The 13,861-nt window shown below is 44.4% G+C and overlaps 1 protein-coding gene across 2 annotated transcripts in view; it reads left to right on the forward strand.

Moving 5' to 3' along the window:
- The window catches only part of GFRA1 (GDNF family receptor alpha 1), a 223,024-nt gene that overhangs the window by 169,295 nt on the left and 39,868 nt on the right, over positions 1 to 13,861 (forward strand). For both annotated transcript variants that reach the window (XM_012448032.3, XM_012448031.3), the window contains 2 exons: positions 10,155 to 10,264; positions 13,389 to 13,523. In XM_012448032.3, coding sequence (XP_012303455.2) covers positions 10,155 to 10,264; positions 13,389 to 13,523 — 245 coding nt within the window. The remainder of the gene's footprint in view (positions 1 to 10,154; positions 10,265 to 13,388; positions 13,524 to 13,861) is intronic.

A 13,861-nucleotide genomic window follows, 5' to 3' on the forward strand; every position in this document is an offset into this window, starting at 1 on the left:
TCTTGGAGAGGCTTAAAGTATTCCTCCTGCAGACAAGTCACATGGTCAGAGCAGAAGGAAGAGAAAGTGGAGGGAGGTACCACACACTGCTTAAGGACCAGATCTCACAGAAATCCACTCACTCTCCAAGAGGATGGTGCTAAGCCATTCATGAGATGTCTGTCCCCATGATCCAGTCACCTCCTACCAGGCCCCACCTCCAGAATTGGGGATCACACTTCAGTGTGAGATTTGGGTGGGGACACACATCCAAACGATATCACTAGGCTTCAGAGAAGTTAAGATACTTGCCCAGAATGTCATGGCTAGTAAGCAATTGAACTGAAATTTAAGGCCTAGGGCATCTTCAAGTTCTGTATTAAAATCTCCTGCCGTATACTGCTTTTTAGTAGTCTTTTAGTTTTCTATTACTGCTATAACAAATTACCACAAACTTGGTCACTTTAAACAACATACATTTATTCTCTTACAGACTTATGTAGGATCAGAAGTCTGACATGGGTCTCACTGGGCTGAAATCAAGGTGTCAGCAGGGCTGTTTCTTTCTGCAGACTGCAAGGGAGAATCCATTTCTTTGCCTTTCCCCATTCAGGCTCTTGGCCTCTTCCTCCATTTTCAGAACCAGCAAAGGCCAGTTGAGTCTCATATGACATCACTATGACACCGTTACCTACCTCCCTCTTTCGCTTTTAGAGACTCTTATGATTCTGCTGGTCCTACCAGGAAAATCCAGGATTCTCCCCCTACCTCGTGACCATAATTATGTCTGCAAAATCCATTTTGGCATGTACAGTAATGGTCTCAGGTTCCAGGAATTCAGGTCTGGATGTCTTTGAGAGCCTGCCCAAAGGTAGGCATTCTGCCTGCCACAAGCAGTTTTTCTTCTGACTGAGGATCTTTTTTTTTTTTTTTTAGTCGGAGTCTTGCTCTGTCACCCAGGCTGTGGTGTAGTGGCACGATCTCGGCTCACAGCATCCTCCACCACCCAGATTCAAGCTATTCCCCTGCCTCAGCCTCCTGAGCAGCTGGGACTACAGGTGCGCACCACCATGCCCGGCTAATTTTTTTGTATTTTTATTAGAGACGGGGTTTCACCATGTTGGCCAGGATAGTCTCTATCTCCTGACCTCATGATCTGCCCGCCTCGGCCTCCCAAATTAATTTGGGGGTATCATGAGCTAGTTGTAAAACTGGTTATCTTAACTCCCTTCCCAGTAGTTGCTGGAAATCTCCAAATATGTAGGTTTCATCCAGTCAGGGGCATGTGTGCATTTTATACTAGCTGAACCACTGCCTCTATCTTACCTTTCTATGGCCCCTAATTCTCTCACTAATTTTTATGTTTATTCTGCTGCCTCACAGTTACATCTGAATGCACTTCAAAATTCCTTCTGAAGATAGGGTGTGTGTAAATAATTAAATGAAGCCATGGTGGGTGACCTTTGCTGCCCAGGGTTCCTGAGCAGTTGACCAAGAACTTCTTAGAGTTCCAGAATAAATACCAGGCAACTTCAGGCATTTACTCCTGAAGATGGAGGTGGTACCAAATTCTGCATGAAGCAAGCTCACACTGTGTTGGTCTCGAGTTTTAAGGTGTGGTTCTACTGATGAAAGATTGGTTGAACATCTAGATTTCTATTTCTCCTTGTGGCCAAAAGCCACAAAATTGATTTCTAAAGTTTGCCTGCAGAAATATAAAAGACTTATTGGATAAGGTTTACTCTTAAAGAGTTTTAACATATTTGTCACCTGCAGTTATCCCAGCAGACAACTATTGAATATCTGAGCACTTTATGATCATTTCATCATCCAGAAAACTTTCAATTTCTTTTCTTCTTCAATTTCTTCCCTTAAAAACACGTACCACCAAAGCTAAAGCTAGATTTTCTGCATGAATAGTATGGGTAGCATAGTATGGGTAATATAAAACAAATTTATTTGACTTGATGGTGCAGCACAGGTTGTTTGAGATCTTTCTGTGCTCTCATTACTACTTAGAGTTTGCTTATACCATGACCATCAGTTTGTGCATTGGGAGAAATAGGTTGAGGATTCCCGGCCAAAGGCAGCTTGGGGACATCTGATCTGAGGCTGCTGAAAGCCTCTTCAAAGTTGGAATGGATTTTCTTGCAAACTACCATGACTTGCCTTTCAAATTTGCCAGGTAGAGAGTACCTGTCAAGCCCTGTCAACTGCTCTGTCGATGTTAACTGATGGCTGTCAAAGTTCATACAAGGTGGCTTTGGGAGGGATGCCAAAATTGATCAGATGCCAACCTAGATGTTCCTCAGGGGGCTGCTGCAATCAGAAAAGCTAAGGAAGCATTGCCTCTATGCCTTACAGCCTGATTTCACTGAACCATCAACCTGCAGAGATACCCAAGCTAGGACACAGGGACTGAATCAATGGGGGACTCCATCTGCATCGCCGGAACTCCTTTCTTAGTTGGTGAAGCTTTGCCAGAGCCCCTGTGAGTCAGGCTCAGAGTGCAGTGATGGCAGCCTCCATGGCCCATGTGCTGGGCAAAAAAAACTGCAAGGAGAACCCTTGCAGCCAAGAGCTGCCCAGGAGCTTGGCCAAAGAGCCAGAGGAGCAACAGTGATTGGGGAAGCCCCAGGTATCAGGACGAGGCTGAGCAGGGATTTGAGAGGAACAGGAATTGATCTGTACTTGGCCACAGGGACCTTCCTGTCCCAGGAAACAGAGGCATTAGGAAAGGCTTGAAGGCTGCTTGGACCTTATGGTACTGTTTCTCACCAACATGTGGCCACAGTCTTGCTAAATTACCGTGAGCACATCAGTTGGCCAGGCTTTAATAATCACACTACCAGTGGGAACCTGCATTAAGGAGCTGATGAACGCAAGATGTGCAGAGCTTTGCGCATCTGCACCTGGGGCATGTGGACCTGCCCCAGGGCCTTTGTGTCTCCACACTGAGTCCCAGGCAGGGGGAGAATCTCGGCTCAGCTCCCTAGCTTTGCGGCCTGCTCCTAGGCAAATACTAGGCGTTTGCTCCAAGAAGCCAGATGCACAGCACAGAGAGCAACAGCGACACAAAATAACACCCCCTGCAAAATGTATTTAATACGGGCCCTGGTTTCCTGAAGGATGCTTTCCAGATGTGTGTTACAGCAGACTGTGGGAGAATAGGGGCTAAGGTAATTTTCTAAAAACAGAAAGAGGAAAAATATGTTTTGTGTCACTATACCAGACAATTACCATTCCAGTGTTCTAGCTTTGTCATTCCTGGTCTAATATTAGCAGCATGTTTTTCTAATTGTTTTTATTCCACAAAAGGTATTAGCAGTTTAACAAACTTTATGATATGTAGTCAATTTAAAAATATATCTTTTTCCTCTAAGTCTCTGAGAAAAAGTAGGTTTCCTTAAAGTGCCTTTATTTTATGAGGTCATGTAATGGAGAGGCTTTATGTAACACTACGGATTCCTGGCTTTAGACTTCTCACATTTGTTTTGGTCAAAGTTGATGCCTTTAGTTATATAGATGTAGCTTGTCTAAGTATGTAATACAAGGGCCAACAAAAGATAGACAAAGACACAGTGTGTGTTTCTATTTATTGAGCTTGTTGTGTGTATTTGCAGTAAAGGCTGAACATTAGAATGAACCAGGAAGTGGGGAGAAAATATAAAGGGTTAGAAGAAAAATTTTACGGGCAACTGGCATATTCTGGGTTCTGGGTGAGGAGCTTTATGTAATTGTCATTTAAGTCTCACAGCAGCCATTTAAAGTGCCTGTACATAGCATCTGATATGGCACCATAGCACTGGTGCCATTTTCCAGGTAAGGAAACTGAGACTTGGAGAAGTTGAATAATTTGCTAAGATGTAAGAGGCTGCGTGAAAAGTTGAGCTGAGATTAGAAACAAGATTGTGTCACTCCCAAGCCTGTGCACCTTCTTATCTGTCACACATTCTTTCCTCTAACCGACCCACTGAGAAAGCTTTCAGAAACTACATGGTTTGAACTGAAAGCCAAGACTTTGAAGCTGTAATGTCCATGTTGGATTTAAAAAAGAACTCCAGTGACTTACACAAGCAGATCGATACGGGGATCCTGTCCCAGAGTTCTGGGTTTCTGCTGAGTGGTGGACATGGTTTGGCTGTGTCCTCACCCAAATCTCATCTTGAATTGTAGCTTCCATAATTCCCATGTGTTGTGGGAGGGACCCAGTGGGAGATAATTGAATCTCAGAGGCAATTCCCCTATACTGTTCTCATGGTAGTGACTAAGTCTCATGAAATCTGATGGTTTTATAGTGGGAAACCCCTTTTGCTTGGTTCTCATCCTCTGTTGCCTGCCACTGTGTAAGACGTGCCTTTTGCCTTCTGCCATGATTGTGAGACCTCCCCGGCCATGTGGAACTGTGAATGCATTAAACCTCTTTTCCTTTGTAAATTACCCAGTCTCAGGTATGTCTTTATCAGCAGCATAAAAATGGACTAATACAGTGGTGAAGCCCTACAGTGCTGTGCGGTCCTTGGTGGGGTGCAACAGACTCCTTTATAAAGAGGGGCCTAATTCACTGATAGACTTACTACCCTCTTATGCCATCTGCATCCTCTGGCCCCTGCTGTGCTCCTGCAATACATTCAAAGTGCCCGCCACATCTCTAAAGCCAGTGGAATGTTAGAACAATGTCGACAATGGTGGCAGGGGAAAGCAGGCATACACTTGATGACTGTAATACAATCCCAGAGAAATTAAAGTCAGCCCTCGCACTTCTCCCCTCCAGAGCCATTATGGGCGATCTGCAGTTCCTGTTCCAGCGAATGCCATCTGTGGCCACCCGCCATGTGACTCTGAGCAAGGCTTAACCTTTTTGGTCCTCAGCTGTCTTACATGTGAGATGAGGGATCCACTAGAAAAATCTTGTTCTCAAGACTTGAAGGAAACCAAATGTCTTGACACTGAAATCATGAGTAACGGTAGGATGGAATATGGGTAAGAATAATAATGCTGTGAAAACAAGTGGGTTTTCCACCCCTCTACGCTGCTTTGAGCATCCCACAGACCGTATTTCTGAGGTAGAAGGGAAAGCTAGGAGCTTAAATATGAAGCAGCACACTCAGGAACTTTGATTCATTAGTGTCGGAGCCTGGATCCCATTCAATATCTTACAATTCTCAGTCCAGGGCTCAATTCCACCAACCACATGGCTTGTATCCAAGTATGGGATTTGTTCTGGAAGAACATTTAGAGGATTATGATAATCCAGGATGAGTTAAATTGGGCATTACTGGTATGTTTTTACCTGTTTTCCATAACGCTACTTTCCTAAAACTGTTGCAGAGAAAGAAGGTAAATAATTTTCCCCCCACTGTCGGAAGACCATCTGCTGTTTGAGACAAGTCTCCTAGATATTATTATTATTTTTTTTTTTATTTCCAGTTAGCAGCGTGTTTCCTTTAATATGATGCTTTGTGCATAATGAGCTCTGATTGTTTTCCTACGGCCATCTTGGTATTTTGTCTGCCTTTTCCTTTCTTTAAAGTTGGAGATTTTCTCTTACTGATAGCGATACATTTCTACATTAGTACCTATTCATTGCCTTTTCATTTTCTCAGAGAAAAACAATCAGAGCTCATCATTGCTGTCGTTATGGAGATTTCATGTGTTCAGAAGAAATCCAGTTGAGGAGTTTCTTTGTTAATCCCATACTGGACATTTAAGCTTTCTTATTTGGATCCCAGCAGCCCAAGCAGGGAAGCTATTGAATTGATTACAGTGTGATTCATAAACCAGGGCAGGCAGGGGGAAGTGTACACAAAAGGAGCTGTCCTGGGGCCCTGGAGCTGTCATACAGTAGGTGCTCAGGCAGCAGCTGGTGACTGGACAGAAGAGGCAGCCAGAGCTCTAAAAACATGCTAGCATCTTGGCTGTCCACAGCATCATGAACTCAACACAGCCACTGCCAGCCTCGCTATCTTCCTGGCAAACCCGTTCTCCCCCATCTTTCCTTGTCCCACTGTCTGTCTTCATCCCAATTCTGTTCTCACCCCTCCCGTCTGAAGTCTTGACTTTCATTCTATTTATATCCACATCTCCAAGCATCCTCCTTTCTTTCTCCTCTTCCGGCCCTCGGTTCTTTGCCCTGGTTCATGGCTGCGGTCTCGTAGGGAACCATCCCTTCCCCTCCTGGCCACTTTCTTGCTCTTCCCATTGCTGCTGGAACAGTGAGACCACAGAGTAGGTCTGAAGCGTATCTTTGCTGAACAATGGTGAGATCGAAGAGTCTTCCTAATATGCAAATCTGATGATGTTACTTCTTGGCTTAAAAATCCCTCAGTGGCTCCCCCTGCTTTTAATATAAAAATACAAACCCTTGGGTCATTCAAAGGCTTTTCAAAACCTCATCAGCATCTTTTCCCATCACTACCCATTTGCATCTTGTGGCCTGGCCATCCTGCATGAGTGACCAGTGACATTCCAGATGATGCATCTTTTAAAGGTAGCGGTTGAGAATGCTGTCCGGCTCTGGCATCAGATTGAATGTGGTCATGTTCCAGCTCCATCACAGAGCTCTACAACCTAGAGGGAGTTGCTTAAAGGCTCTGTGCCTCAGTTTCCTTATCTGTAAAATGGGCCTGTTAGTATTACCTAATAAGTTTGTTGTGAGAATCCAATGTGTGAATACATGTCAAGTAGTTAAATCAGTACCTGCCATGTACAAATACTTTGTAGTTGTTATGCTGGTCTTACTATGGGTGTGATTACTTTATCCTTTGCTGCTTCCTTCTGTCTGGAATACCCTGTTACACCTTTACCTGACAAAGCCTACCCATCCTTCAAGCTTCAGTCCCAATATCACAGCCTCTTGGAAACTAGCTTCTGCAGCTGTGTAATAGTAAAACTTTAAGTGATAGAGTCAGAATGTATGGCTTTAAATCCTCATTCTGCTACTGTTTTATTCTAATCTACCCTCACTAATCCTTGGTTTCCTTGTCTGCAGAATTAGGATAATAAAATAATAATATCTGTTATTTTGCTGTCATAAAAGAGTAAAAGTTTATAAAAGTATACCTAATATATACTCAACACTTCATTCATGTTTGGTCTTGTTTTTGTTAGCAGTCATTCATTCTTACCTTTTATCGAGAACAAAGCACTGTATTATAACAATCTTTTTACTTGTTTTTCTTGGCATCTAGATTGCGTGTTATATAAGTTCAAGGACAGGGTCTTTTTCATTATTATATCATGGCACTTGACACATTAGTCAGTGGGATGGACAGGAATCCAGCTGTTTTGTCAATACATGGGACCATTTGCATGCATAACTTTAGGATATGTTAGACGATTGTGATGGTAGGAGAAGAAGAGGATGTTGGGAAGGAAGGATGTCTTAGTGGGATGGGGGAGTGGAGCTGTTTTCTTTCTTTGGAAAATACTGAAGACCAGAGGTTAATTGCAACTGCCCCATTTCATTTGGCACAAGGGTGATTGGGGATGGGAGAGGAAGCCTGTCTCCGAAGGGCTGGGACGCACCTGGAGACATGATGCCTGCTTTAACAGTGGGGTTTACTAACATCATACTTGTTCTTAAGTAGAGTTGTGCAGTAAATATTTAACAACCAGTGCTCCAAGAACAACACAAAGCCCAGATTTATAGTGTTTGTTGATTACTGTGGTGTCAATACCCCCACCATGGCCACTTTCAAGCCACCACTGCAGTGTTATTAACCAACCTGCAAAATTCCTGAAACTGTACCAATTCACCAGTGATGAGCTAGCCCCAACATAGCGCTGTATAAACTTCTTACTTCAGTGTTTCCATCTGTAACATGTGAATCCTATAATATGAGCATCCTGTCTCCAAGTATAGTTGCCAGGGAGAGGTGGTCAAATGTGATAAAACGTGGAAATGTCAGTGTTTTAACAATGGCACATGTGCTCACCCTTACACTGAAACTCTCTTCCCATCCACTGGCTGTGTGACATAGGGCCAGGATATGTGCCGATGATCTCTCAAAAAGCAGCCTGTCCAGAGTTCTGCTCAGAGCAGTATATTTCGTTTTATCCTCCCAATCGGGGCTATGCTTTCTGCAGCAGACTGACTCAATTAGCCTTTCATTCCAGAGTCCAATTGTCAGTCAATTCTGAGGTTGTTAAGCAAAATGAGTCTGGTGGCATTAGTCTCTCACCGAAGGACAGTAATCCTCATCACAGTTGTTGTTCAGTTAATAGTCTGCTGGAGAGTCTGTGAGAAACGGGAGCTGTGGAGACGGAGCGACCTTTCTTCCATCTCTGGGGGACAGGCCGGGAGCGTGGGGCTGCCAGGTCAGAGAGCTATTCAGCAGCCAGGTTGCGTGCAAAGCCGGAGCCCCAGCTGCCTGAACCTGCAGTTGGCCTTTGCAAAGTTAGAAACCCAGTGCCACTAGATCATTAACTTTCATGACCGGTAAAATTCTTTTGAAATTAACACTCAATCCAAGCTGGATGCCATTGGAGCCAGTTGAGTAAGCCTGAGCCATCTTTAGGGATTTCCTCTGAAAAATAAATCCTTTAACCAGGCTACAGAAAATAGGCAGGTTTTATATCTTTCAGTGTGTTCAATTAAAGTCAGGAAACACCAGCGAGGCACGGACTGTGGTTGCCACTCAGGCACGCACACATGCACACACCCCAGCCACATTCGGGAATTTTACCAAGGCACTTAGCTTCGGCACATGGCCTTGCTTGGGGAGCCTTATACAGGGGCTCTCTGAGGAATGCAGGTGCTGTATAAAGAAAATAAACCAGACTTCCGGCATCTGCGCCAGGGATTCACAGAGCCAGGCCCCCAAACATAGAGAGCACACAAAATGGGCTCAGAGAGGGAAGCTTGAGCAAGCCTTGTTCACAAGTGTTCAAGGGGAGAACCAACCCCACACGAACACGCCTTTGCAGCGCACTGAAGACTTGGATAATTTCATCAGGCCTTTGAATGCCCTTTCCAGTTAAAATTGCAGGAGAGGGATGCATAACGCACTTCCTGTGGGCCTCTTAGAAACCTTTGTGATCCCCACGCATCCTACCTGTCTTGCTTCCACCAAACCAAGCTTGTTTGTATCAAAAAGTGTGCCAAGCAAATGCAGTCTCTTAGGTGGAAAGAAGTCAAACAGCTCTGGCTATGTCGGCAGCCAATTCTGAGGTGAGCTAAAGACAGAAGAAAACTGAGACAGCCTCTCATTGTCTCCCATAATCGCCAGATAATTTAAATTATTGTGAAGTCCATCGTGTTCTTCCATAGAAACAGAGCAGTTGTCTGCCAAGATGACCTCAGAGGTGGCCCAGCTCTCATTCAGGATTTCTCCAACAATATCCTCTTCAGACTAAAAAACAGCCAGTTGGCCACAAAGAGCCCTCTTCCTCCCCACACTAGCATGTCTGCGGCTTCGGCCCCTTCTGGGCCTCTGCATCTTCACTGCCACCCAGGGCTTCTGGGTGGACTGTGCCGGCCCCTGGAGAGATTCCTGCGTGCAGGCAGCTGCCACATCTTGCAGTGGCCCCTCCAGACACAGCTTTGACCACAGGCGCACCGCCCAGAGCAAGCCTCTCTGTCCCTCTTGCCTTCCCCTTCGGTTCCCCAAAGGCAGGCTCCTCCTCAGTGCCACTCAGCTGGAATAAATCACTACCCCCTAGGCTGGTGGATGAGAGGTGACTTACAAGACAGAAACACACATTCACAAAGCCAGTAGGAATTAAAGGAGCAGATGGGCTGTAGGATCCTATTTTGATGCCAGGGACATGTTTCTGTATAAAGTAAATATTTTCCCAGTGTGGATCTCCGGTGAGTGTGTGAAGCATATTTCTTAAAGATGCAAATAAGTCTAGTCAGAAATAAATATTGAATGGAAACTTCAAAGCCTCTAGATTCCTCCAGTTAGAGGCCCTGAAGACTTCTCTCTGAATAAGCAGAGACGCACAGGTGGGCGAGGGCTGGGGGAGGGGACATTTGGGAGCTGCATGAGAAAGGATGCCAACAGTTCCATAGCTCACGTTTCTGTATATTTTGTTGCGGGGGGGGTGTGTGGATGTGTGTGTGTGTGTGCAGAAAAAGGCATATCAAGAAAGGAATAAAGGAAACATGTCTGTCCAGAGGCTTAGGATGTTTTAAAGCACATTTCCACCCCTCGCCTTTTTTCCTATTGTAGATCTCGCCTTGCGGATTTTTTTACCAACTGCCAGCCAGAGTCAAGGTCTGTCAGCAGCTGTCTAAAGGAAAACTACGCTGACTGCCTCCTCGCCTACTCGGGGCTTATTGGTAAGGAGAAGCAGGATGGGAGTGTGGTTTGCAAATACCCGCGCTCTTTCCATCGCAGCCTGCTGATGTCTGCAGAAGTGAAAATCTCCCAGTAACCTCTGGTCCGGGGTTTGAATGTTAAATCCTTGAGAACTTGCCTGTAAAAGAAAAATGAAGAAGTAGAAAAGAAAAAAAAAATGGGATAATGGATGCGTGAAAGGCAGAGGCAGGAAGCAGGGATTATTAAGGAGTGGGGAGACTGCAAGTGTGCAGACGGGCAAGGCGTCTCAGTTGGGAAACTGACCACGCAGAACAAAAGCAGAGAGAATAAAAGCTTGGTTATGGAAGAAGAAAGCAAGTCAAACAAAGTTAATTGAATTAGGGAACTTTGGAGAAAGGGAAGTCATTCAGGCCGGGGAAATCAAAAAGGCTGTTTCCCAGAAATGGCCCTTTGGAAAGAAAAATCCTGAATACTGGGGTCCTGCTTGCCGTTAATGGTCTTGGTAATTCAGCTCCCAGTGTGCAGAGGGTGATTTAGGCTACATTTTTTTCCCCTGAAAACAGACATAGCAGAAAAATTATTTTCTGTCTGTCAAGATCCGAGGCTTTAGAATAACCATGTTTTCAGCATTCAGAGCAGTATGATTACACATGACCCACATTAGAGTCAGAAGGGAAGCAGACTTGGACCCCTGGATGCACGGGGCCAGCAGGGGGGAAGACAGGCATCCCAGATACCAGGGACAGCAGAAGCCTTGGTGGCAGGGCTCATCTCCACTGGCATTTGAGAAGGAACACGCAGTGAAGCCTGTGGAAGGGTGAGGAAAATCACAGTTGTCAGAAGCACAGTGGCTCAGCCAGGGTGTGTGTTCCTGCCGGCTGTCTGTGTCAGGGTCACACACGTCACCAGCAGGAAGAACCTCCCCCCGAGAATGATAGCACAGACTAGGTTGTTTGTCACCAGAGCATCTTCAGCAGGTGGCTTTGGGAAAATCAACAATGGTACTTAATTCAGGGACAGCACAGGTTCCTGGCACACTCTTTACTCCCAACTTTTTGGAAGGATACCTACCCTCCCTGGGTAATAGCTTTCCCCAGGTCTCTGAGTATTTTCTATTTTTATCGATCGGGCCAATGAGAGTAACTTCCTTAAGCCAGCACTCCAAACTTACATTCGCTCCTTTTCCCAAGTAAGTTAATCTCTACTAGGGATTACTTATCAACTATGGAATTGCAGAAATCACAATAGTCAAGGCATTCTTATTGTAAAAAGTGTTTTAAAAATACAGAGAGGCCCACGGAAGAAAATGTTAAGTATTTCCAACTCAACTCTAGCTGCATCTGCTAACAGTGTCTACATCTTATGGACGTAAGACGTAATAGGTGGTCAGTAATCCACAGATGTATTTGGTCCACAAACAGAAAAGCAATTGTTTTCCAAGCTCCTTGGAGTCAACAGATGTAGTCCCTGTTAACACTTCAGTCAGTGCCCTTCCCAGGTGTACCTGCTCCTTAACCCCTTTCGGAGGAGACAAGGCCAGGTACTGCCAGCATTTCCGTGAAGTTATTCCTTCACGGCTGGCAAACACTTAGACACCCAAGGATGATGAATGGAGGACCCAATGGCAGAGGCAATGCATTGCATAGACCAAAATGTATTTCTCTGTTGGGTCTGCATCTCTCTCTCCAACTTCTTTCTGAACAAGGCGTATTCCTACTTCTTCCATATCTGTCAGGAGCCCACCGTGGCACCAGGCATCCAATGGCCTTAACCTCCTCCTTTAATGCTTAAAGTACCTGTTCCTTTCTGAACCAAAGTTAGGAGTCCCCCCTCTATGCAGTAGGTTAAAATGTTCATCCCAAGCTATAATGTGATATTGCAATATTATTTAGTTTAAGTCAGTAAAGAATATAGGGCAAAGACAGTATGCCATTGACTCAGAGAAGTTTAGAACAAATATATATATATATATATATATATATATATATATATATTTGAGACGGAGTCTCGCTCTGTCACCAGGATGGAATGCAGTGGTGCAATCTTGGCTCACTGCAACCTCCTCCTCCTGAGTTCAAGAGATTCTCCTGCCTCAGTCTCCTCGGTAGCTGGGACTACAGGTATGTGCCACCACATCCAGATAATTTTTGTATTTTTTAATAGAGACAGGATTTCACCATGTTGGCCAGGATAGTCTCCATCTCTTGACCTGGTGATCTGCCTGCCTCGGCCTTCCGAAGTGCTGGGATTACAGGCGTGAGCCACCACGCCCAGCCCAAAATTATTTTTCTATTTGTGATCCAAATACATCCTGCAGACCTATTACTTCTTATGCCCAGAAAATATATAAAAACAAAAGCCTTCTTGTCATCAGCAGGCGTTGTCTGGTGTCAGCCACCCAGGAGAAGACATTTGGTTTGGATTAAGTATAAATGCTTTGGGTGTTTGTGCCAGTTTAGAACTCATCAGAAATATCACGACCCACAAGATGTAGGCAGGAGGGACCACCCAGCATTTCTTTGAGCACCATTGAGAGTCCACAGGCAATATTCTAGGAGCTGTTGGCTTAGAGAATTTCCATTGTTTGTTTCCAGTTCTTTCACAACATTGAAGATTTTATTTAAATCAGTTGAGAAGACCCCATATATACATATATACACTCAGGGTGCAGGGTAACTTCTAGAAAGCTTTGAGCTTCCCTATGTCACTCTAAAGAAACCATTTCCTTCTGGGGGAAGTAGATTCAAAGTCCTAAACAAAATGTTTAAGGTATGTAAACCCAGTTCTATGTGTTTATGAAGATTAATGACATTTTCAGGAAAATGCAAGGGATTTGGTAGCTCATGCGTTCTCTAAGTTAATTCTTTCTACTCTGCGACATCCATACCATTTGTGCAGGAAAGAATACCCTAAGTGCAGCTCAAGAAGTTTTGTTATAATTTTTAAAGTAAACGTGTAAATTACTTTATGTGCTCAAGATAAATTGCCGAGAAAATGCCCTGCTTAACATAATTTCCCACTCAGCAAACACAATGTTTGTAATTATCCACGGTGCATCCACCGTCAGAGGAATATTGGTTTCTTTTTAGGCTATGGAAAAGTATCATTGTACAACAATAAAATGCCTTGTTTTTATTCTTTTAGGCACAGTCATGACCCCCAACTACATAGACTCCAGTAGCCTCAGTGTGGCCCCATGGTGTGACTGCAGCAACAGTGGGAATGACCTAGAAGAGTGCTTAAAATTTTTGAATTTCTTCAAGGACAATACATGTCTCAGTGAGTTTTTAAAAAATAAGAAACAAACGAGCAAACACATTTTCCTCTCTGAGCTCCAGCTGTACCTCTAGTTTCTTGAGTCTGCTTCCTCTGTCTTTTTCCCTTTCTTCTTAGTCACCGATGGTAAATCCAGTTCCTTATGTGGCCACCCCATGTAATGCAGCCGGGAACCCAGCAAGTGATGATCGGGGTGCTGCCAAGACTGTGAATCCAAAGGCCTGAGAGAGCAAGAGACTCAAATAACTAAGGGTACATTATGTGGGAAAGAACACTTCTACCCTCAGATCAAATTTTGATCTTGGCAGCCAGCGGAGAGTCTGTTCCAAAGGTTCTTGAAA

This window comes from Aotus nancymaae, unplaced genomic scaffold, assembly GCF_030222135.1.
Source record: "Aotus nancymaae isolate 86718 unplaced genomic scaffold, 86718_ANA_hifiasm-v0.15.2.pri h1tg000010l, whole genome shotgun sequence".
NCBI classification, from domain to species: domain Eukaryota; kingdom Metazoa; phylum Chordata; class Mammalia; order Primates; family Aotidae; genus Aotus; species Aotus nancymaae.